Here is a 20,725-nt window from a genome sequence, read left to right on the forward strand (position 1 = left end):
TTGTCGTTTGGCTACTCTTGTGTGCTCCTCTGTGTGGGTGCGTGTGTGCAGTCTGCGGTGCCTTGGGGGGGGGGGGTGGACCGTTGTCATCAGGAGCCTCGGCCATCGACGACACTGCACGAGTCAAAAGGCTTTCAAGGCGATGCCACCCATGCGCGAGCACTGAAATACAGCCGCCGGCCCCGCAGGCCCATCATCGGCCGAATATGCTTTTTTGTGTTGCGTTTTGCTTTGCCTTGTGTCCTCCAACACGGAAAATCCTTCGCGCCATCAAGCGCGTGCTTTCTCTTTCCGTTCCCGCCACTGTTTCCTCTCCCTTTGCTTCTCCCACCTTGACATGTGCCCCTGACGACGGGGGCGCACCTCAGTGCGTGGCATCTCCGGGCCCAGCGCACCTTCTCCCCCCCCCCACCCACTCTCTCGGTCGGAGGAAGTCATGCACTATCCCCTCCCCTATCCCCTGCCAAATGCCGAGCCACCTCTGGCGCTGGCAGGGCGGTGCATCGCTGCTGACAGCGGGCCGCCAGGCCCTGGGCGGCGTGGCGTCCGGGTGATCTGCAGCCGCGAACGCGCGTGTGCACTCTCCACATGATGGGCAGAGTGTCGGCGTGACTCGAACGCATCCCACCCATCCCCCTCTCCCCGCCCCCGGCCCTCGCACGGCCCACTGGTGTGGGGAGGCCTGAGCCGCCCCGAGGAGAGGGGGGTGGGGGTAGGCTGCACCAGGGGGTGGCAGCCGGCACAGCGGGGGAGCGGCTGTGAGGCGACCTGCGAGGCGGTGGGTGAGCGGGTAGAGCTGGAGGGCGGGGGCCGTGCCCCATATGACCGAGCCGGCGCATCTGGTGCGATGCGTGCGTGTCTGTGGCAGGGCTTGGCGGAGGGGTCGAGTAAAATTTTTAGCTCCTGCTGTGCCGCAGAGCAACGGGCACAGCTTGCAGCCAAAACCATGGGCCGCTGCATATTCGCGAGTATCTTCGTGTGTCTCTCTCCAGCCATCACTACCGCCCTTTGCGCGCGCCCCCCTCACTTTGTGGTTTGCGTTCGTTTCGTTCTCGTCTCCTGCTTCCTCAGGCATGTGTATTGCTATTCTCCTTTGTATGTGTACATCTGTGTGCATGGGGATGTATGCTTGTATATGGATCGATATGTGTATTCTGTGTGTGTGTGTGTGTGTGTGTGTGTGTGTGCCGGAAGCTGGTGCCCGTCAGGGCTTGGCGTGTGATCTTGTGCACCCTTTGCTCTGCTGTCTGCGCTCTTGTGATGTTTGCGCTTACTCTCGTTTTCTGCACCTTCCCTTTTCCTCCCTCTTTCTCTCATCCATGTGTGCAGGTAGTCTGCTCACCTCACTGTGTGCGGGTCGGTGGCTGTTTCATTTCTTCATTGACTTGTGCTTTTGCTTCGCATCTTTCAAGGTCCTTTTCTTTGACCTCCCTCCCCCCTCCTGCCGGTCGGTCGGTCAGTCTCTGTGAGTCCATCTCAAGTGCACGGGCTCTTGCGTCTTCGCTCTTCACGCTTCTTTCCTTATTGTCGTTTTTTCTTCGCCACGGACGTTTGGCAGACACCGTTGTGCGCGTGCACGGAGGGTGCTGGTATTTGCTTTGGTGCACCTTCCTCCCTTTCCCACCAGCGTTGGCAGGGATGTTTTGCCTCCTGGCATCACTGCCTCAATCGCGCCGCCACACCCCCGCCTTGCTGAGGCTGCAGGTGTCGACGAGCATGACGCTCGCAAGAGGTGGCCTGTTCGGCGGCGTCGAGTATTCCTGCAGGCGTGTGCCTGCGCTTGACGCCGAGGCACGTCCCTTCTTTGCCTATGTGCTGCTCGTCGCTCTCTCCTTGTCGGGCCCATTCGTTGTTGTTTCGTTTCCCTCATCCCCCCGCGTCGACAGATCGGTGTGTGTCTACCATCTGGCGCATTCGGTGCGTTGCGGTATCTCTCAGCTCCGCAAAGGAGGCACCATGGAAAACAAAAAGAAAGAAGTGCGGAGCTCGCGCTGTTGTGGGCGCGCTTTCCTCTGCCGCAAACGTTGCTATTCTTCGCATGTTCCCCACCCATCCCAACGGTCTGCTTCGTAGTCGCTAGACCTGCTCCTACGCGGTTGACTATAGACCTCCCTCTCCTCCATCATCATCATGGTTTCCCCTACTTGTGATTTCGCACGTAATGTATTGCCCACCGCCTCATGCATCCCGCACGTTCTCCCCACGCGCTTTTCTTTTTCTTTGGTGCGTTGGTCAAACTTTCTTGTTTCACCTCGGCAGCTCCTTCCACGTAGCCGTACGGGCAGCGGGTCCCGTCCCACTCACCCACACACCGCGAAGAGCACGCGCACGCGGGTTCAAACTGGCCGATCGACATAGTCGCCGTTGGGTTTCTGCAGGGGGTGGCCGCCATTTTTGCCGCCCCCTCCGCCCTCGCCACCCTCTCTTTTCGCTTACAGACTCCTTGTTGCCTGGCCTGAACTTTGGGTGCTGGCTGCACTTTAACCTCTCTCTTGAGCCTTTTTCCAGGTGCTGGTCAGCGCGAGCGGATCTCACCTGCGTTATCGGAGACGCCGCTCTTCTCTACTTCGAACTGATTTATGCTTGTTTGTTTTCAGCTCTATTTTCTTCTCATCCTCGCCTCGATCATCCGGCTTGCACACCGCACAGTCTCTTTTTCTGCTCTGTTCTTCCTCCACCCCACCCCGTCGTAGATCTGCTCGACTTAAACAAAACTCCACCCCGCTCCTTCTCTGGTCGATCGCGCATTCTTGTCTGCCGCTGATGGAGAAGGGAGATGTGTTTGTGTTTACCGGCGATGCGGGTGCTGGTAGGATTAACGGAGGTCCTGTGAAGCTATCGGACATGGTTGGTCATAAACGCATCGACATCCTGACGAACGACCACAAGGGCCTCGGCGGACTCCTCTACGAACTTAACGTGCGAAGCTCTCCAGCGGGCTCGCCCGCGGTGAATATGTGCTCCGCTGAGGAGCGCAGTGCCGCGGTGCAGCGCCGTGAGCTCGGCATTGTAGCACACTCGATCCCAGAGCGGCAGACGCGATACGGTGTGAACGTGCTATCCCAGCCGCCGAAGGAGAGTATGTGGCAGTTCGTGAAGAGCTCCATACAGGACGATCGCGTTGTGCAAATTTTGATTGGCGCTGCCCTCGTATCTATGATACTTGGCATCACCACCCCAGACTTCCGCACCGGCGAGGTCGACCTCGCCATGGGTTGGGTCGAGGGGGCGGCCATCTTCGCCTCCGTGTTCATCGTGACAGTCGTGAACGCAGTGAACGACTACCGTAAGCAGGAGCAGTTTGCCGAGGTGATGCGGGCCGAGAACGCCGCTCGCCGCAGGGTCACAGTGTGGCGCTATGCCCCGCTCAGCAGCGCCGGCGGCTGCGGTGGCGGCGGTAGCGTGACGGGTACGGACGGCCTCGCCTGCGTGGCGCTGGAGGTGCCAAGCTCCGATATTGTCGTAGGGGACGTCGTACAGGTTAGCGCTGGGATGCAGCTAACGTTCGACGCCGTGCTGCTGGGCAGTTTGGGCCCGATCTTGGCGGACGAGAGTAGCGTCACCGGGGAGAACGATGACGTGCTGAAGCAGGCGCTCACCGACCCATTTCTCATTAGTGGGTCGTCGCTGTTGGACGGGTCAGCTGAGGGAGTGGCGCTCGTCTGCGCGGTGGGGCCCAACTCCTTTTCGGGCGAGATCACCATGTCCATTCAGTCAACGGAAAAAACGAACACGCCGCTTCAACACCAGCTCGAGGCGATGGCGGAGGTCATCGGCAAGTTCGGCATTGGCGCGGCCGTCTTCACGTTTGCAGCGCTGCTCATCAAGGAGCTCTTCATGTACCTTGTGCGTGGCAGCCCACTGTACGCCATGAAGTTCTTTGAAAACCTGACCACGGCAATTGCCATCGTGGTGGTCGCCGTACCAGAGGGCCTACCGCTCTCCGTCACCATCTCACTCGCCTACAGCATGCGGCTCATGCTGAAGGATGGCAACCTTGTCCGCCACTTGGCAGCGTGCGAGACCATGGGCGGGGCGACGGTGCTGTGCACGGACAAGACGGGCACCTTGACGGTACCAACGATGCAAGTGAAGCAAATCTTCCTGTCCGCGGTCACGTACGCGGTAGAGGACGCCGACCCCGTCGTGGGGGGCGACCTCCCGACCTTTGGCGACGAGGAGTCACCAGCGGCGTTGCCGACTCGCTCCATACATACTCACACGTTCGCGCCGCCACCGCCGCCGCGCGGGTTTGGGCAAAGCCCGTTCTCGCGCGCGCCTCCCAGGAGAGCCATCACCGTTCCCCTACCTCCGTCGAGCGTGCAGCTTCTGCTGGATTGCATTGTAGCCAACGCCGTTGACCCAGAGGTAGGGCGCGCGACCAACAAAACGAGCGAGGCGTTGTTGTGGCTCTGCCATCTCATGCACTGCTCGAGCAGCCACGCAACACAGCAGGATGTGCAGTCGTTCCGCAACACTCAGGCCTCCATGCTGGCCGCGATGCAGGACCCGAGTCGGTGCCGTCGCTACCCGTTCAGCTCGCACAGCAAGATGAGCCTGTGCATGCTGCGGCAGCTGGCCCCGCCAGCTGATGCAGACAACGGAGGGGGCCGCACGCGAATCTATGCGGCCGGCGCAGCTGAGGTCATCCTAGCGCGCTGCACATCGTACATTAACGATAAGGGTGTGCCGGTGCCGCTGACGTCTGAGATGCGGGTCTGCCATGAGCAGGCGTTGACGCACTATACCGAATCGGGGCTGCGGACTATCTGCTGTGCCTTCAGCGATGCGCACGGTGCCGCAGAGGCGATCCTGTGGAACCAGCAGCCGCAGCAGCTGCAGCACGGCGCGGCCGCTGCGTATGGCGGCGAGTTCTGCATGATCGGAATGGTCGGCCTTGAGGAGGATGTGCGGCCGGAGGTGCCTGGCGCAGTGAGCCAGTGCTTTGGAGCGGGCTTGCGCGTCATCATGATCACCGGTGACGCCACTCTCACAGCAATCAATATTGCACGCCGCTGCGGGCTGATTCGCGGCGGCTCAAGCAGTGGCGCGCTAAGGGGCTCGCCGCTGCTGGACGGCAGCCGCACCCTGCGCAACCCCGAGGCGCCTAGCTGGTCGACTACTGCTACGCTCGCGAACGGTAACGACAACGGCTTCAGCCCGACGGAGAACATTGATGCTGCCATCTTCGTGAATACGTCGCTGCTTCACTACGAAAACAGCGGCGCTGCCTCTGATGTCGAGGGTCAGTTTTTGGACAGCGCGTTTGGCCGAACAGCGTGGATGATGCAGGAACCGACCGCGAATGCGTCACCCCAGCAGCTCATAGATAGCGGCTACGCCCTCGACGGAGAAACCTTTCGGCAGCTCAGCGACACGGAGCTGCTCCAGCAGTACCTGCCGCACATTCGCATCCTTGCTCGCGCGACGCCGATGGACAAGAAGAGGCTGCTCTCCCTCCTGCGCCGCATCGACCCGAGCGCGGTGATTGCAATGACCGGCGACGGTACCAATGACGCGCCGGCACTAAAGCTTAGCGACGTCGGATTCGCCATGAACGGCGGTAGTGACGTGGCGAAGCGCGCGTCCGATATCATTTTGCTGAACGACAACTTCATTGGCATGGTGAAGGCGACCATGTGGGGCCGAAACGTCAAGGATAACATCCGCAAGTTTCTGCAGTTTCAGCTCACGGTGAACTTTTCGGCGTGCGTTGTCTCTTTCTGTGGCGCTATCATGAGCGAGCAGAACATGTCGCCCCTGAAGCCGGTGCAGCTCCTCTGGTTGAACCTCATCATGGACACGCTCGCCGCCCTCGCGCTGGCGACGGAGCTGCCATGTGAGCCCATGCTCCTCTCCCGGCCGCCCGAGTCGAAGGATACCGCAATCATCGTGCCGAGCATGTGGTTCCAGATTGGCTTCCAGAGCACCTTCCAGGTCATGTGCCAGCTTTTCCTGCTCGGCTATGGGAATGTGCTGCTGAGCGCGCGGGGGCACACGAAACCGCTGCCGCCCTCCGGGGAGCCGCCGCGCGACCCGCGCTACTTCAGCGACGCCCACATCTGCTTTCTCTTCAACTCGTTTGTGTGGATGCAGATCTTCAACTTCTTTAACGCACGTCTGCTACACCGCAGCGAGGGCTTCTTCTCCAACTGGGCGGACAGCGCCGTGCTCTTTGTTATTGTCGGCATCATTGTCGTGTTGCAGATCATAATTGTGGAGTTTGGCGGCAAGATTATGTCCACGGTGCCTCTGACAGCCCATGAGTGGTTCTATTCTGTCCTCATCGCAAGCGGCACCCTGCCGGTGGGCGCCGTCTCGCGCTGGATCTATGCCCGTTACTCGAAACGCGTGCTGCCGCGCGACGGGTGCTCGCGAGGGTTGCTGTCGCGGCTTCGGCGCAGTGTGAAGAGTGGTAGGCTGAAGGGAAAGAGGTAGCGGCGGTCGTGTTTGGTCAGGGCGCCTCCTGCCCTTCTTTCACCTCTCGCCTGCACTCTCGTATCTCTCAATGCTGTGGTGGCACTTACGCGCTGCCGCCTTCCGTGCTTGTCGCTTTCTCTCTTCATGCGTGCGTAGGAAAGGTGTTCGCGTGCGCATATCAGGGAGTCGCACACTGCGCATGCTGGGGGTGGCAGGGGGTGAGCGCATCGCGTCAGCGGCGCGCCGTATTTATGTTCGTCGTCTCGCTGATCTCCTTTCTTTTTCTGGGCCTTTTTTTGATGCCGCACCAGTTCGTCTTTGTTGTGATTTGGGTCGCCCACTCCTTCTTGGTTGTGGGCGGGGATGGGGAGTTGGAAGGCGTGCTTGCCATGCGTGTTGTTTCGAACACGAAAGAAAAAATGTATGAAAAGTCGTGGTTCATTCACTCGCTAATGTCCCCACTCTCTGACCTCTTCTCCCCAGCTTTTCTCTTTCTCGGTCTCTCCATCATAGCGCCCCAGCGATGGAAGCGAAGAGGTACGGCGTCATCGAGGCCACCGTTCTCCGTCACCTCCCCCACCGCAGGTAGACGAGGAAAGCGAACCCCACCGTGCACGCTCGGCACACACGCACGCATACACCAGGCCACCAACTTTGTTGGACATGGCGCGACACTCTCCGCAGCACTGCCCATGCCGGCGTGCGTCCGCTTTCAATGCATCCGAGAAGCAACAAGAGCAGCGTGACCTTATCGAGTTCGTGGCGGTCCATGTGCAGACCTGGTCTGGTGCAGGCACAAAGCACTCCTGACGTGGTGCCTCTTCGCGAAAGGGGAATCATTGCCGTCCTTTTTCGCTTGCTGTGTTTCGCTCGGGCGAGATGTCTCCCCCCCCCCCCTATCGACGTCCCAAGGACCTAAGGACGGCTCGTCTACTGCAAACCCCACCCTCATCTATCCTCCCCTTGTTTCTGGAGCACCTTCTCTCCCTCCCGCCACCCACCCACCCGCATACATACACATGTGGACCTCAGCCTCGCTGCTCTCCTTCTCCACATTCCCTGCTGTAAGCTCACCGCTTCCCCTACACCTCCTGCACAGGCAGAAAAAGAAAGCAACCACATCAGCAGAAGAGCGCTGCAATTGCTTTGTGCCCCACAGAAAGAGCAGCAGTTAGAAGAAAGAGAGAATCCCCCCTTCCCTCCCCTCCCCTCTCCCCAAAAGGCCAACGTCGCAAGAGCAGCGCGCGAGTTCCGACCGCCACCAGTAGACGGAAGACGAAGGCGTCCGCGGAAGTGGCAACGAGAGAGGAAAGAAAAAAAACAAGTCCCGTTCTCTTCTCTCGAAACGCACCTTCATTTTTTTGTTTGGCTCTCCCGGACCTTTCCCCACACTTTCCTCCTTTCACTATTCTGTTTCGTGATTCAAGCAGTCGCTGAAGGCGTGCTTGTCTATCGTTTTTCCTCTCTGTATTCGTGTGCTTTTTTGTTGTTCTCAGCGACCGTGTCGCTGCTGTCTCGCTTTCTTGTTCTCACGTCGTGTCGACTCCTTTTTGTTTCTTTTCTTTTTCTGTCTGTGTGTGTGTCGTATCTTGTGTCGCTTACTTCTGACCTGCGCGGCGCCACACTCCGCTTCGGCCGTGTTTTTGTTGTGTGGGATTCCTTGCCTCCACCGCTTCCCCCACGTCCATCCACCTCCGATTCTCGTCAGCCTTTCGATCCGCCTCACCTCCCTCCACGCATTGTGACTATCCCCTCTCTCTCGAACTCCTACCACCGCTACTACTACCACCACACACGCCACACCCCCTCGATCGCACACGTTTCCGGCCCCGCAAGACCCCCCCCCTCTCTCACACACTCACACAACCCTCTACTATTTAGGCTCCTTGTCCTCTCTACTTCCTCATTATCCGGCACTTGGCCTCTGAGGCTCGACTCAGCCCCCATCCCCTTCCCCCTCTGTGTGTGTGCTCTCCCGCTTTCCCACCTCTCCTCTCTCTCCCTCCCCCTCCTTGTTCTCGCCTCCGCCCTTGCTGGATTCCTTGACCCAGAACAAGGTACGCCGGTACGTGCAGCCCCACCCAACCAGACACACACACACACACACACACACACGGGGACTTACGAGGGCGTACCGAAACGAAGGACAGAAAGGGGAAAAAGGGCAAAGGAGAAAGCATTCACAAAACACACACAGACTCCGCGAAGAAAAGGAAGCAAGTAAGGAGGCTGAGCAGCCTTAAAGGAAACAGAAACAAAACGAAGGGCCTAACTAGGCACGCACGCAAGCAACGCACGCAACACATTGGCTCTTCCCTCTTTCTCATACTTCTTTGCACGCACGCTTCGCCCCCCCCCCCCCTCTCACCATACCGTGTCTGTCTCGCTCTCTCCCGCACGCTCGTCATCTCAGCTAACGCCGTGGGTTTACTTGTCTTTGTGTGGCATTGATCTCATTTGTTTCCACTGCTGTGAGCAGTTTTTTTTTTTGTGGCTGTTTTCTTTTTCGGACGAAAGGCATCAAGTGTTAGTCAGACACACACATACACACGGCAGCGTTTCTCGCTGCAGCCGAAGGCAAGCCACACGGGCAACAGGAGTTCAGCAATAAAACATATACAGAAAACCTTCACAGGCAAGAGCAGGACTCTGCTGCGCGAACGAAACGCAGCAAGAAAGGGATATATAGAGAGAGAGAACTGTTTTTTTTTTCTCCTGGGCTTTGGCTACTCTCTTCTTTTTCTTTGAGTTTGTTCTTGTGAGACCTGCAGGGTCTCTGTCTCTCTCTTGCTCCACCACCACCACCACCCCACCTCTCCCCTCCTTCCCCCTTCTGCATGCGGTATTTGCGTGGGCGTTTCACGCCTGAATTGTATAGCGTCGCCATCGTTCTTCCCGTGTCTATCTCCTTTTCTCTTTTTCCCCCTTTGATTTTGCTCGTCGCCACTAGAGTGGGGCTGCGTTTATCGGCCTTTTCCTTGTGATAGTGCTGCTTCGTCTGCTCTGGTTCATTTCTGTTTGTGCGCGGCGTTTGTGTATCTGCGTGGGTTTGAGTATTCATCTACGTGGTGTCTGGCTTGGGTTTTGCGAGTCGCCATCTCTCCCTCTTTTCCTGCCGCTGCACGGTTTTTCATTTTCACCCGCACGCAGTGAACGCACTACCCGAGACCTGCCAACATACCCTGCTCTCTTCCCTTTCCCTCCCTCTCCTTGTGCACGGCGTTTCGACGTCTGCCGCTCCTTGCTCCCTCTCTGAAGGTCTGCTTTCTGCTCACGCTAAATTAGAAGCGAGACTCAGCCAGTCTTCTGAGAGAGGCGTGCAAACTCTCCAACTGCCGGAGGCCTTTCTCCACACCCTCAATGGTTCACATTGGCTGCGTCGGTTTCATCTTCGCGTGCTTGTTTGTGTGTCTTCCTTCACTTACCTTTCTGCTCTGTAACTCTGGCGTCTTTGCTGAGATCCTCCCGCCGCTGCTGTGTCGTGCCACGTGCTATTCTGCCATTTCGAATCTCTCATCTGACGTCTCGGCCCACTCTCCTTTTCTCTTCCTCCTCTGAAACCTTTTCGGGAAGACGTACGAGGGTTCGTGTGTTTGTTTATTGCCCCACCTGTCTTGCACCTTGGTCGTTTTCTATTATTATCATTTTGTCGTCTCGCCTCTTCTCTCTTCACCACCCGACCTCCGTCTCGTTTTCTTGGTCCGCCTTGACAAGGCTGAGTCCTCCTTCTCCCTCCCTCTTCCCACCCACGCCATCAAGGAAGCAGAGGAAGGAAAATTATCACCATCGCGTTCGCTCTCCCGTATCTCTTTCTCTTGCTGTTTTGAATCGCATCCCTTTTTTCCCCCGCTTTTTTTTTGTGATTTCGTGGTTTTGTTTCCTTCAGATTCTTTTTTCCCTCTTTTTCTCCCCCTTGTTTGTTTTTGCAGGTTGTGTGCTCTTTCTTGGCTTTCACTTTCTGTTTTGTCTTCGTTGTGGTGGTGGTTTTCGCGTGTGTGTGTGTGTGTGTGTCGGTTGTTTTTTCTCCCGCTCAGACATACTCAAGCACCAACACGTGTGTCTGTTTCACCTTTCCTTTAGGTTTGGCCTTTGAAACCCACGCAACAACAACGGAAAAAAAAAGAGTCAAGGGGCGGCTGAGGAGGGCGTCCACACAATCGTCGTAATCAACCGCATTCACCAGCGGAAGGACTCGTTGTGGCAAAGGCACAAGCACTGCAAAGGAGCGAAATATAAACAAAAAAAGGGCGCCTTCGCATCGGGCCGCAGCTGCGCCAGTTCGGTCGTTTGTTGTTGTTGTTCTTTCTTCCTCTTCTTCCGCAAGGTGCAGCGTGTTCACGCCTACTGCTCTCTTTCCTAAGGTGGAGACCTCTTTCCTTTTCGTATCGCGTTGTGCGATCAACAACTCGTTTTTTTTTTCCGGCTTTGCGAGCGATTGTGCGGAGCGCCAAAGAGACGAAGGCCCCGAGGCGCGCCGAAAAAAAAAAAACAAAAGGGGGACGACGCAGATCGTAGCGGTACTCAAAAGAACCAAACAACAGAAGACGCGCGTGCTTGAGTAACGGTGCATCTTTACCGGAAGCCAGCAGGCCACCACATCGACTAGCGGTCGTTATTCGGGTAAACGTGCTTTTTTGTCTTGCTCGTTCGGTTTACGCCCACGTTTCTTCCCCATTCTTTCTTTGTGCGCCTGGTGCCGTCGGTGTTTCTCGTCTCTCTGCGTGTGCGTATCGCCTGTTATATATATATACATTTTTCACTTGCCCCTTTCCTTTCTATATCTTCTGCCTTTCGCTCTTCGTCTGTTTGCTCGATTCTTTTTCCCCTGTCTGACTTTTTCACGTCATTTTGTGTTGTGTGTGCGTGCGTTCGTCCTCTTTCTTCTACTCCCTCTCTCCTTCCCACAACCTTCTTTTTTCTCTCACTTTTTTCTTCGTGTTTGCGTCTCTGCTCCCTCTTCTCCCATTGCGTGTGCGTGTGCGACCCTTTTCTTTTTCAGTTTTCTTTATGTTTTTTATATATATTTCCCTCGTTGGCGTTCACTGGTTTCTTTCTTGTTTCGATCTTTTTTTTTGACCTCTCTGTCTCTGTCCAATCGCGTTCTGCAAAGAAACAAAGAAAAAAAGGCCTGCATACACCTACATACATACATACATATATATTATCGCGCACCGAAGACCCTGAAGACGCAACTGTTTCACCGGTCTCGTCGCCCTCTTCTCCATTACAAACGCATGCACACGTGCCAGCTTACCTCCTTATCTGTTTGCTGCTTGCCACTGTTTCTCGTTTTACACTGAGCTATCCCCCTCCCCTCATCAGAGACGACTGCACTCGCACATCTCTTTGTCCTCCTGGGTGCGTGTCTGTCCGCAGTCATCCGCCATTTCCTCTCTTGTCTTTGTCATCTCACATTTCTCAGTCATCACATCAGCACCCATCTCCCCCTCCTCACAAACACACGCACACACACACGTCCACCAACTCTGCTGCTCGTCTTCACCCCTGCGCGTGTTGGTGTGTAACAAGGCTGTTATCGCCTTCGCGGAGTGAGACGGCGGAGCTTCAGTGGGAGGGCGGAGAAGGACACGAAACGTGCACACACACACACGCGCGCGAAAAAAAAGAACGGCGCACCCCAGCAAAGGAGCAAACATTGTCTTTTGTTGTGTTCCGTTTATTACTACTACTCTTCTTCGGCCTCTCCTTCGCCCCGCCCCATCCCTTTTTTGTTGTTTTGTTTATGTTTGTTGTCGGTTTTGTGTTTTTTGTTCTTCATTTGTTTTGTTTCGTCGCTGGAGAGAAGGGAGAAGCAACCGCACCACCGAAAAAAGGGAAAACGGGAGAAAAAAGCATCCTTGTCTTCCAACGTATCTTTTTCTTTCTCTCTCCAACGTAGCCGCCGCCTCTTTTTCTTTCTTTTTCGAGAGCGCGTAACACCCAAGGGAGGGGGCATGAAAAGTGCGGATATACAAGAACAGCAAGAAAGAAAAGGGTCCTTTGTGGTTCAAGCGATGAGATAGAAGATAACCCGTGCGTGAAGGCGAACATTTACATATCCGCGAAGTCGACGAAGAGGTGCGGAATCGGCACATCGTCTTTAAGAGTGTAGGAGTGGTGTCTTTGGCTGCGTTTTTGTTGTTGTTGTTGATTTTCGCTTTTCTTCGACTCTTCTTTTTTTCTCTCTTTGCTATTGGCGCTTGTGTGTTGATGAGTGCTCCCCTTCACTGCACTCCCCCCCCCCTTTCCGACCACTTTATGATCTCGTCGAAGCTGCGCTCATACACGGAAATACACGCACTCAAAAGTGACAGGGAGCCCTGTGGGAGACGTTTATTTGTGTGTCTCCTTCGTACAACGTGACGCTCTTGATACGTGAGCGCAACGGCGACCCACTTTTTCACCTCTTGCCTTTTCTGTTGTCTTTTTCCTCCTTTCGCATTCTCCTTCATTTCCACGTGGACTCCTCCTCTGGAGCTTTCTCAGTGCGTTGACATTCTCTCCACCCTCTCTCGACCTTGACCGCACCCTTCGCCCACTTTCGGTTGTGTTTCGTACACCAGATATCACATTTCGCTTGCGTCTCTTTTTCCCCGATTGCTCTTTGGCTTTTTTAGCGGCTACCTCGGTGCCCCTTCACCGTCGCCCCTGCACACTGACGCTCATATCTCCCTTCTCTTCTATCACGCACTCCCACGCACCACAGGTTGGTCTCTCTGTTTCAGCTCTCGGCAAAAGCCTGCTTTGGACAACACAGCCACTCCTCTTCTCTACTCCAGACAGCTGTGTTCCCTTCCAACGACTTTGCCATTATCTGTTTCCATCTCTACATCCAAGACACACTTCTCTTCCTTCACTGCCAACCGCAGCACACGGCACGAAACCCAAGTGAGCTTCTAGCGGCACCCGCTCGGTGTCTTTTCTTTTTTTTTCTCTCTCTCGTGTTTCCCACATTGCGTTGCTCTGACACACTTTCGTTTCTTCATTTTTTTCTTTGCTCTGCCTTGGGTGCCTTTTTGTTCACGCGCGCTGCTCCGCAGTGCTCGTTTCTCGCCACAGCTAAAGAGGGACAACCTCGTTCCAAAGACGGTCTTTGCCCTTCTTTGGTCACTTCTTCCTCGTTTCCTTCGTTTTTCTTTATCTCCGTTTGTGTGTGTGTGTGTGTATCGCCTGTTGTTGTTTTTTTTGGTGCTTGTTGAGGTTTGCTGCTTTTCCCTGTTCACTTTTGGATGGATTTTATTTTGTTTGGGAAGGGAAGTCCTTCTTTGCTCCTCTCCTCTGTTTGTGATCGCCGCCCCGCGCGCACGATCCCCCTCCCCCTTCTTTGAGTCTTCTCGCGTGCTCTCTTCCTCCTACACCCTCGGTTCTTGACCTTTGGCGCAGCGCGTTCTCGGACCTCCCCTCTCTGGCGCCGTTTCTCCGTCGCTATATCGATTAGTGTTTTTTTTTTTCAGTGCACATCGTACCGCTATCTGTTCGCTTTCGGTTTGCTTTTAGTTCTATCTTGGTTTCCTGTATTCGCCGAAGTGCGTGAAAGGTCGAGTCCTCCTCTTCTTCGTTGTCCCCTCCCCACCTCCTCTTCCCTTCCCTTGTCTCGCCCTCGCTCTCGATCTTTTCGTTTGCCCTGGCTAGCGTTGTCGGTGCTTGGTGCTCACTTCTCCTCTCCTTGTCTTTTTTTTGTGTGTGTGCACTCGGCCTCTTCGCCGCAGCATTTATTCTTTGCTTTCGCTTTTTGGGGGGACGGGGGGCCACTCAAGCTCAAAAAAAAACAATCGCAACGAAAATCCTCGCGTTGTCCCTCCCTCGCCTTCTCTGTCCCCCTCATCCCTCCCTCCTTCCCTCCCTCCCCCCACCTCGCTAAGCATTTCAAAAGGGTACAGCCCGGACGCCAAGAAAAGGAAACAAGGCAGCGTTAGGCCTTCCTTTCATCCCTTTTTTCTATCATTACTATTTCGTTTCACCTTAGCAGATTACTTTTCACACACACTGTGCGCGTTCGGCCGTCCCGCTGTCGCTGGCTTTCTTCAGCTGTTCGCGTTCATCAGGTGGCGTTTCCGCCCGACTCCTTTTTTTGCTGGTTGTTTTGTGGGCTCTGCTGGGGTTAGTGCGCTGACGCCATCTCTCTCTCTCTCTGTTTTCCTTCGTATCGTGGCACCACACACGCACGCACGCGCACTCTCGTTCTCTTGTATTCCTTTGTTGTTGTTTGTTTGCTCTTTGGGAGGGTGAGCGTTTCTGACGAATTCGCAGTGGCCTGGCGTTCTCTCTGCAGGAGGAGTAGCGAGCAGCCGCGTGGGTTGTCTGCAGCTGTTCACCTCTTTCGTTGTTTATTATTTTGCGTGCTTGTGAGTGTGTGTGGGAGGCATTCGGCTTCCCACTCCTCCACCTCTCCGCATTCTCTTAGACAGGCATCAGTCAGCATACCGCGATTTTCTAGCGAGTCCAGTGGAAAACACAAGCGGGCACACACGCACGCGCACACTTCCCTGTTCCGATTTCTTTTGTTCTTGTTGGTGCTCTACTTTGGCGGTCGGCCTTTTTTTTTCTGTTGTTCTTCTCTGTGTGAAAGAGAGAAACTGCCGTTGAACGTCTTTGGCGTCGTGTGCGCCTCTGTTGGTGCCGTTATTGTTTTTCCGGTCGTGGATGTATCGCGCCTGAAGAGCGCCTCACGTTGGCCTCTTCGTTTAGCTGTTTCCGTATCTCTTTTGCTGTATTTCGGTCTTGCGCACACCGCCTTTTCAGTTTCTGTCGTTCTCCACGTATCGGGGACCGGCATGTCCGCTCGTATACACCCGGACCCATGTGGCGGCATAAGGGCGATTGAGAACACGAAGGCGACGCTTACGAACGACCCGCAGGACTTTACCGAAATTTCATCCCTCTTTCAAACATTTGGGCAGCAAGATGTCAGCAGCGGCGAGGATGACGATAGCGAGGGGATGGCGGGTACCCATTGTGCCGGCTACGATCGGCGGGGTGCCGCCACGACCCCGTCGGGCCAAGACGTGGATGCGTATTCCTCCTCCACGTACGCTCAGCGGAGTGACCACGTTGCTAGAGCCTCTTCCTCGTCGGTGAGTCGCGCGGGGCAGGGATCGCTGAGCTCCAGGCGCTCTCGGCACCCCTTCAACCGCAGCTCGCATAACCCGTACGTGCTCCTCGGCAGCAGCGACGTCAATCGCCCAGAGCAGGAGGCATCTGCCATGGAGAACCCCTCGAGAGCCGTGCGACGGCGCCGCAGCAGCTACAGCTACAGTAACAACACGTCGCAGAATGCGCTGATGTTTGAGTTCAACTCCAACTCCACCTCCACCTCCACTCCGACCCCCGCCGACCTCGGCTCGAGCAACCTCGCTGACAGCGGAACGATTCGCCGGCACCCGAGCCAGCAGCTGCAACAACAGCAGCCCGTCGATGCGCCGTCGACACGGTTTTGGCGCGATGGCAACCGAATGACATTGTCTACGACCGATGTTCGTCCCATCCCCATCACGACAGTGGGCACCCTCACCTGCAGCGACAAGGAGCAGAACTTCAACGTCAACGTGAAGCAGCGCGTACGGCCCAGCGCCAACTCCGCCAGCTGCTCCCTCAACACCTCGAGTATGACGATGCCGGTGGTCCAGTCCGTTTCACCTGCGCCGACCAGCGCTTCGGCGATGGCGCACAACGTCTCCAGTATCCCTGAGGCAGCCTTACCCGTGTCACTTGGTGCCGCCTCCAACGCGTCCCGCTTCGCCACGAGCGGCGGCTCGGCCTCGGAGGACCGCAGTTCGTGTGGACCTTCATCGCAGCAACTCGATCGCCGCTGCGCTGATGTGGCAGCGAGCACCCCCAGCAGGGCAGATGGCATCGAGCTGACAGGTCATCGGAGGAGCGAGCCTGAAGTGAGCCCCTTCACCCCGTGCCATTACCCTTCAAAGACCCTGTACTATCAGCACCCACAGCAGCAGCAACACCCGCAGCAGCAGCCGTACGGCTACGGCGTACACGCCCGACCTTACCCACTGCAGCAGCATCACCAGCAGGCTTACGTTTATGGTGGTTACCCGAGCCACAACTACCCTGCTATGCCTCCTCAGCCGGGCTACTACGCACAGATAACCGCACCGCCAAAGCAGCAGCAACAGTACTACGCTCCGCCAGCGCCGAACAGCAGCCTGGCCATGCTCGGAAGCGCGGCTGACGGTGCTCCTAGCCGAACTTTTGCAGAAGTGGCGTACGCATCAATGCCACAGCCGGCGCAGGCCCCTTACATGGCCAGCGCCGGGGCAATGATGGGTCCGTACAGTTATCTGCCGATGCCGCCGATGGCGCACTACGCTGGCGTTGCCCTTGGCAGCTTTGCGGACGTGCAGAGCGCTACACAGCGGCAAACTTCCGGGAATGCTGCGGCTCACGTTCAACACACCCAGGCGTTGGCGGTGGTGGCCGCCGATCCCACCCCCGCCGCCGCTGCCTGTGCCCTGGGCAAGCCCACAAAGGCCAAATCGCAGCACGCAGACCCACCACAGCAGCATCATCAGAGCGCCAAGAAGGTCGCCGCCCCAGACTCCGTCTCAAGCTTGGCGTCAACTCTCACCACGGCCTCGAAGGCCGGCACGCAGTCCGTGTCGACCGTGACCCGCACTTCGGCGGCGCTAAAACCGACCAGGTCGTCCTCGAAGAAGCTCCCCAAGAATCAAGACGATGCGCGCTTTCACGTGAACCGTGACGCACCAGTTCGCTTGTTTGTGGTCGTGAAGCGCAAGAGAGAAGGTCAGCGGTACGCTTGCGCCCTCACCCCTGAGGAGGTGCCGGTGGGCAGCCACATGTTTGTGGAGGGAGACCGCGGTGCCGACATTGGCGAGGTGGTCCGCCACGTGTCGATGGAGCAAATGGCTCGCGACTGCGCCATCGTGGAGCGGCTGCGACAGCGAGCGGTGGAGCGAATGCTAGGGGGCAAGGAAGGCATCGTCGGCAACGCGCATGACGACGCTGCCAACGCCGGCCTCGACGAGGCCGATTTGCCGCATCTGACGGGAGAAGCTGCTCGGGAGTACGTCATGTCACTCAAGACGTGGCCGTGGCTGATTGGACCAGCCACGGCGGAGGACATGGCGAGTCTAGGGCCGCAGCTCGAGGCTGAGAAGCAAGCCTACGCCACCGCTAAGCCGATCGTGCAACAGTTCATCGAAAACCGCTACCTGCAGCGCGTCGCGCGCAACGAGGCAGCACTGGCGGCGGCCGCCGCTGCTGCCGAGGGGTCTAAGACGGCCGACGCCGTGGCTGCTGTGGCTGAGGAGTCGGGAGAGTGCAGCGCCGATCACGCCTCCACAGACGACGGCGATCGGCGTCGAAACGTGACACCTCTGTCGGTGGAAGAGCTGAAGATGCTCGAGCTGAGCCGCGAGGTCACGCTGCTCGACTGCGAGTATCAATTCACACGCGAGAAGATCACACTGTACGTCAGCCGCCCGTCTCGCAACATTTTCGTAGACTTCCGCAGCATGCAGCGCAAGCTCTTCCGCACCTTCCGCTGTCGAATCTGGATCGCCTACATGGACGAGGTGACGCACGATAAGGACGCACCGGAGTCGTTTGTTTTTGTGCCCTCTCCGTCCACGCCCTTCGCTGCCGCCGCGCCGACGCGCGGCGATGCCAAGGACACAAAGGATGTGGTGTGAAGCAGCAGATAGAATTGCAGCACGGCCACACCAAAAGTTAGCACTTTGGAGTGTCTTCCACCCAATCACCACCACCACGGCCCGTCCTCCCCCTCCCGTACAAAGACTGACACGCTAACATCCGCCCTTTCTCCGCCTGCCTCTCCATACGCCCCTTCGATTCTGCGCCTCGTTCTGCCATACAGGACAGGGGACTCGCGGGCGAAAAGGGGCGCAAGACGAAGGGCAGCAAACGCCGCAGCCCTCCCCACCCACCCACCCACCCCCCTCTCCCGCGCGATCAGCGTGGGAATACTGCGATGGGCGAGGCTCGAGGCATCCATGCGTGCGTATGGGCACAAACAAGGAACATCCTTCACCCTCTCACCGAAACGAAAGCGTTCATTTTTTTCACCCTATTCCTCCCCGTCCTCCACCCCTTCCTTCGTCTCTCCCCCTTGTGAACAGCACATATCTCAACAAGTGGAAACAATCAGGAGCAGCAGGCGCGTGTCCCGCCGCACACGCCCACACACACCTGGAGCCATTTCTTTCAGGGACATGCGAGGTGGGGGTGGGTGTGAGTGCGGAGGAAGGCGATCCCTCTGCACTGCACAGTATCTTTGTCGAGCGTGTAGCGGTGCATCAACAGGCGCGGCAAACCGCAAGAAAGAAGCGCGGGTGTGGCGGAAGTAGGGGAGAGCAGGTAAACGAAATCTCTATGCATCGAAAAGTGGTGGCCAACATGGCATGCACAATGCACGTGTACACACATACATCTAGACACATGGAGTCGTGTGGCTGCACAAGCCGCTCGAGATCGGACCCTTTTCGTTTGGGGGTTTCCTGTTGTTCGTCGTGTTTCTACTATCGGTGTCCGTGTGTGCTTCGGTAGCAATATCCGGCAAGCATTGGCTCTCGCCCCCCCCCCTCGTCACCCGTTTCCTTTTTCTCGTTTCGTGGGGCTTGACCTTTGTTTTTTTTTTTTTATTATTGGTCGTCACTCTTGGCATTTTGATTTTTGTCGCTGCGCTCTGCTGTGTTTACTTTTTCTATCTTGGCCGGGTATGTGTTGTGAAGCTCGTCTTCGAGTAGGCAATGCACTGAAGCTTCTCTCTTTGCTGAGACACGCCTTACTGTCTGCCGGCACGGCAGCGATGAAGAGCGTGAGCGGGCAAGCAGGAGCGACGTGGCTTAGCGGCCCATTTTCCCATTCCCATTTTCCTAAATGAGGATGAGTCCGAAGTTTTGCGCTGAGTGGCGCTGATGCACAGTTGATGGCGCCTTCGTCATGCACTTCTCTGAGCTGCTTTCCGCGCTGTTGTTTTTATTGTCTTTGTTTCACTATCAACCTGCTCGCGTGCGAACGCGGCGTTGCCTCCCTGCCCTTCTCTCCTCTCCGTCTTCACGTGCACCCCTTCGCCTCTGCGCGATTTTTGTTCCTCCTTCCATCGGGCGTACCGTTTTTCTCTTTTGATTTTTTTTGGCTTTCCTCTTCTCCCTCCCTCTTTTGGGATATACTCATCTCGGTATATGCACACATATATACATCTATATATACGTATTGTTCACGAGGAAACCGCAGCAGCAAAGAGGCACCTTCACCACACGCATACATACATGCTTAGCCTCTTCGTCCTCCTCTCCGCTCACCTCTCCCCGTATTCGTATGTATGCGCACCTGTTTTTTCGCATACGTGTTCTCCACTGCTTCGTATGGATCGCCTTCCTGCGGCTGTTTTTTTTTTTCTTTTGTGCATTATGTCAATATAATGTTGCATGCATTGACCTGATTCGGCTCATTTCACTCGTGCCGCACTGGCTGCCCCCACTGTGCCCCTTTTTAGAGCGACACGCCGTGAGCTCTTTGCGCGCTGGCACATGTCTATCCACGGCCCCCTTCCGCTCGATACACCCAATCCTGTCAGGGGCGTTCGAACTCAGGCGGATGCGGAATAGCCTCGCTGCCCGCCGATCGCGCAGCACGTACCCGAAGAAGAAGCGAGGAAGTGCAGAACGCACCTGTTAGGCGCATGGCCCGATTCGGCGGCAGACGGCTCGCCCCAGACAACCAGGATGTAGTCGTGGTGCTGCAGAGGTAGGTGAATTGTGGTTGTGTGTGATGCGGGTGTACGTGTGTTGACTTGTTCGTGGTGGAGCGACACAGTGAGAATACAAGAAATTGCTAAAAGATTCAAGACGTCGGGGAGCCGAGGGTAAACTCTCTCTCGTCCACTAGTGCGCAATCCTTCCCCTGTGGATTTCAAACTGCACGTCCACGGAGCGCAGCAACGGAGAAAACAAAAAGAAACGCAGCAGCAGCGCGGGCAGTTCCAAAGAGAGTGCCGCCCCTTGTTTGACGCGCTGGCTCATGAATCGGCGACAGAAGAAACAATAAGCGACGGGCCTGCCTGAGGGAACAGGAGTCGTCAAGGCTGCTGACTTGGGTTGCTGTGCCGAAAATACGCTCGACGGGCCGATCATGATGTGCTCGTGAACCTTGGCGCCGTTGTCGTAGACTGCCCAGGGAAGGACTTGCGTTGGCGTATGTGGCAGACTTTCTCATGTCCTCTTCTTTCTCTTTCGTCTTGAGCGCCTCTCATCTTTTTGTGTGCGTGTCGCGTTACCGCCCCCCCCCCTTTCACCTCCTCCGTCCCTCC

The 20,725-nt window shown here is 56.5% G+C and overlaps 2 protein-coding genes across 2 annotated transcripts; both read left to right on the forward strand.

Moving 5' to 3' along the window:
* Nucleotides 1-2,844: 2,844 nt before the first annotated feature.
* Nucleotides 2,845-6,438, forward strand: LDBPK_331060 (calcium-transporting ATPase, putative; the record flags this gene model as incomplete). Its single annotated transcript, XM_003863882.1, has 1 exon — nt 2,845-6,438. The coding sequence occupies one exon, from the start codon at nt 2,845-2,847 to the stop codon at nt 6,436-6,438; it is 3,594 nt and encodes a 1,197-aa protein (XP_003863930.1).
* Nucleotides 6,439-15,194: 8,756 nt separating this feature from the next.
* LDBPK_331070 (hypothetical protein, conserved) lies at nt 15,195-18,086 on the forward strand (the record flags this gene model as incomplete). The annotated part of the gene is made up of 1 exon (XM_003863883.1): nt 15,195-18,086. The coding sequence occupies one exon, from the start codon at nt 15,195-15,197 to the stop codon at nt 18,084-18,086; it is 2,892 nt and encodes a 963-aa protein (XP_003863931.1).
* Between the last annotated feature and the right edge of the window lie 2,639 nt (nt 18,087-20,725).

This window comes from Leishmania donovani, chromosome 33, assembly GCF_000227135.1.
Source record: "Leishmania donovani BPK282A1 complete genome, chromosome 33".
NCBI lineage: Eukaryota > Euglenozoa > Kinetoplastea > Trypanosomatida > Trypanosomatidae > Leishmania > Leishmania donovani.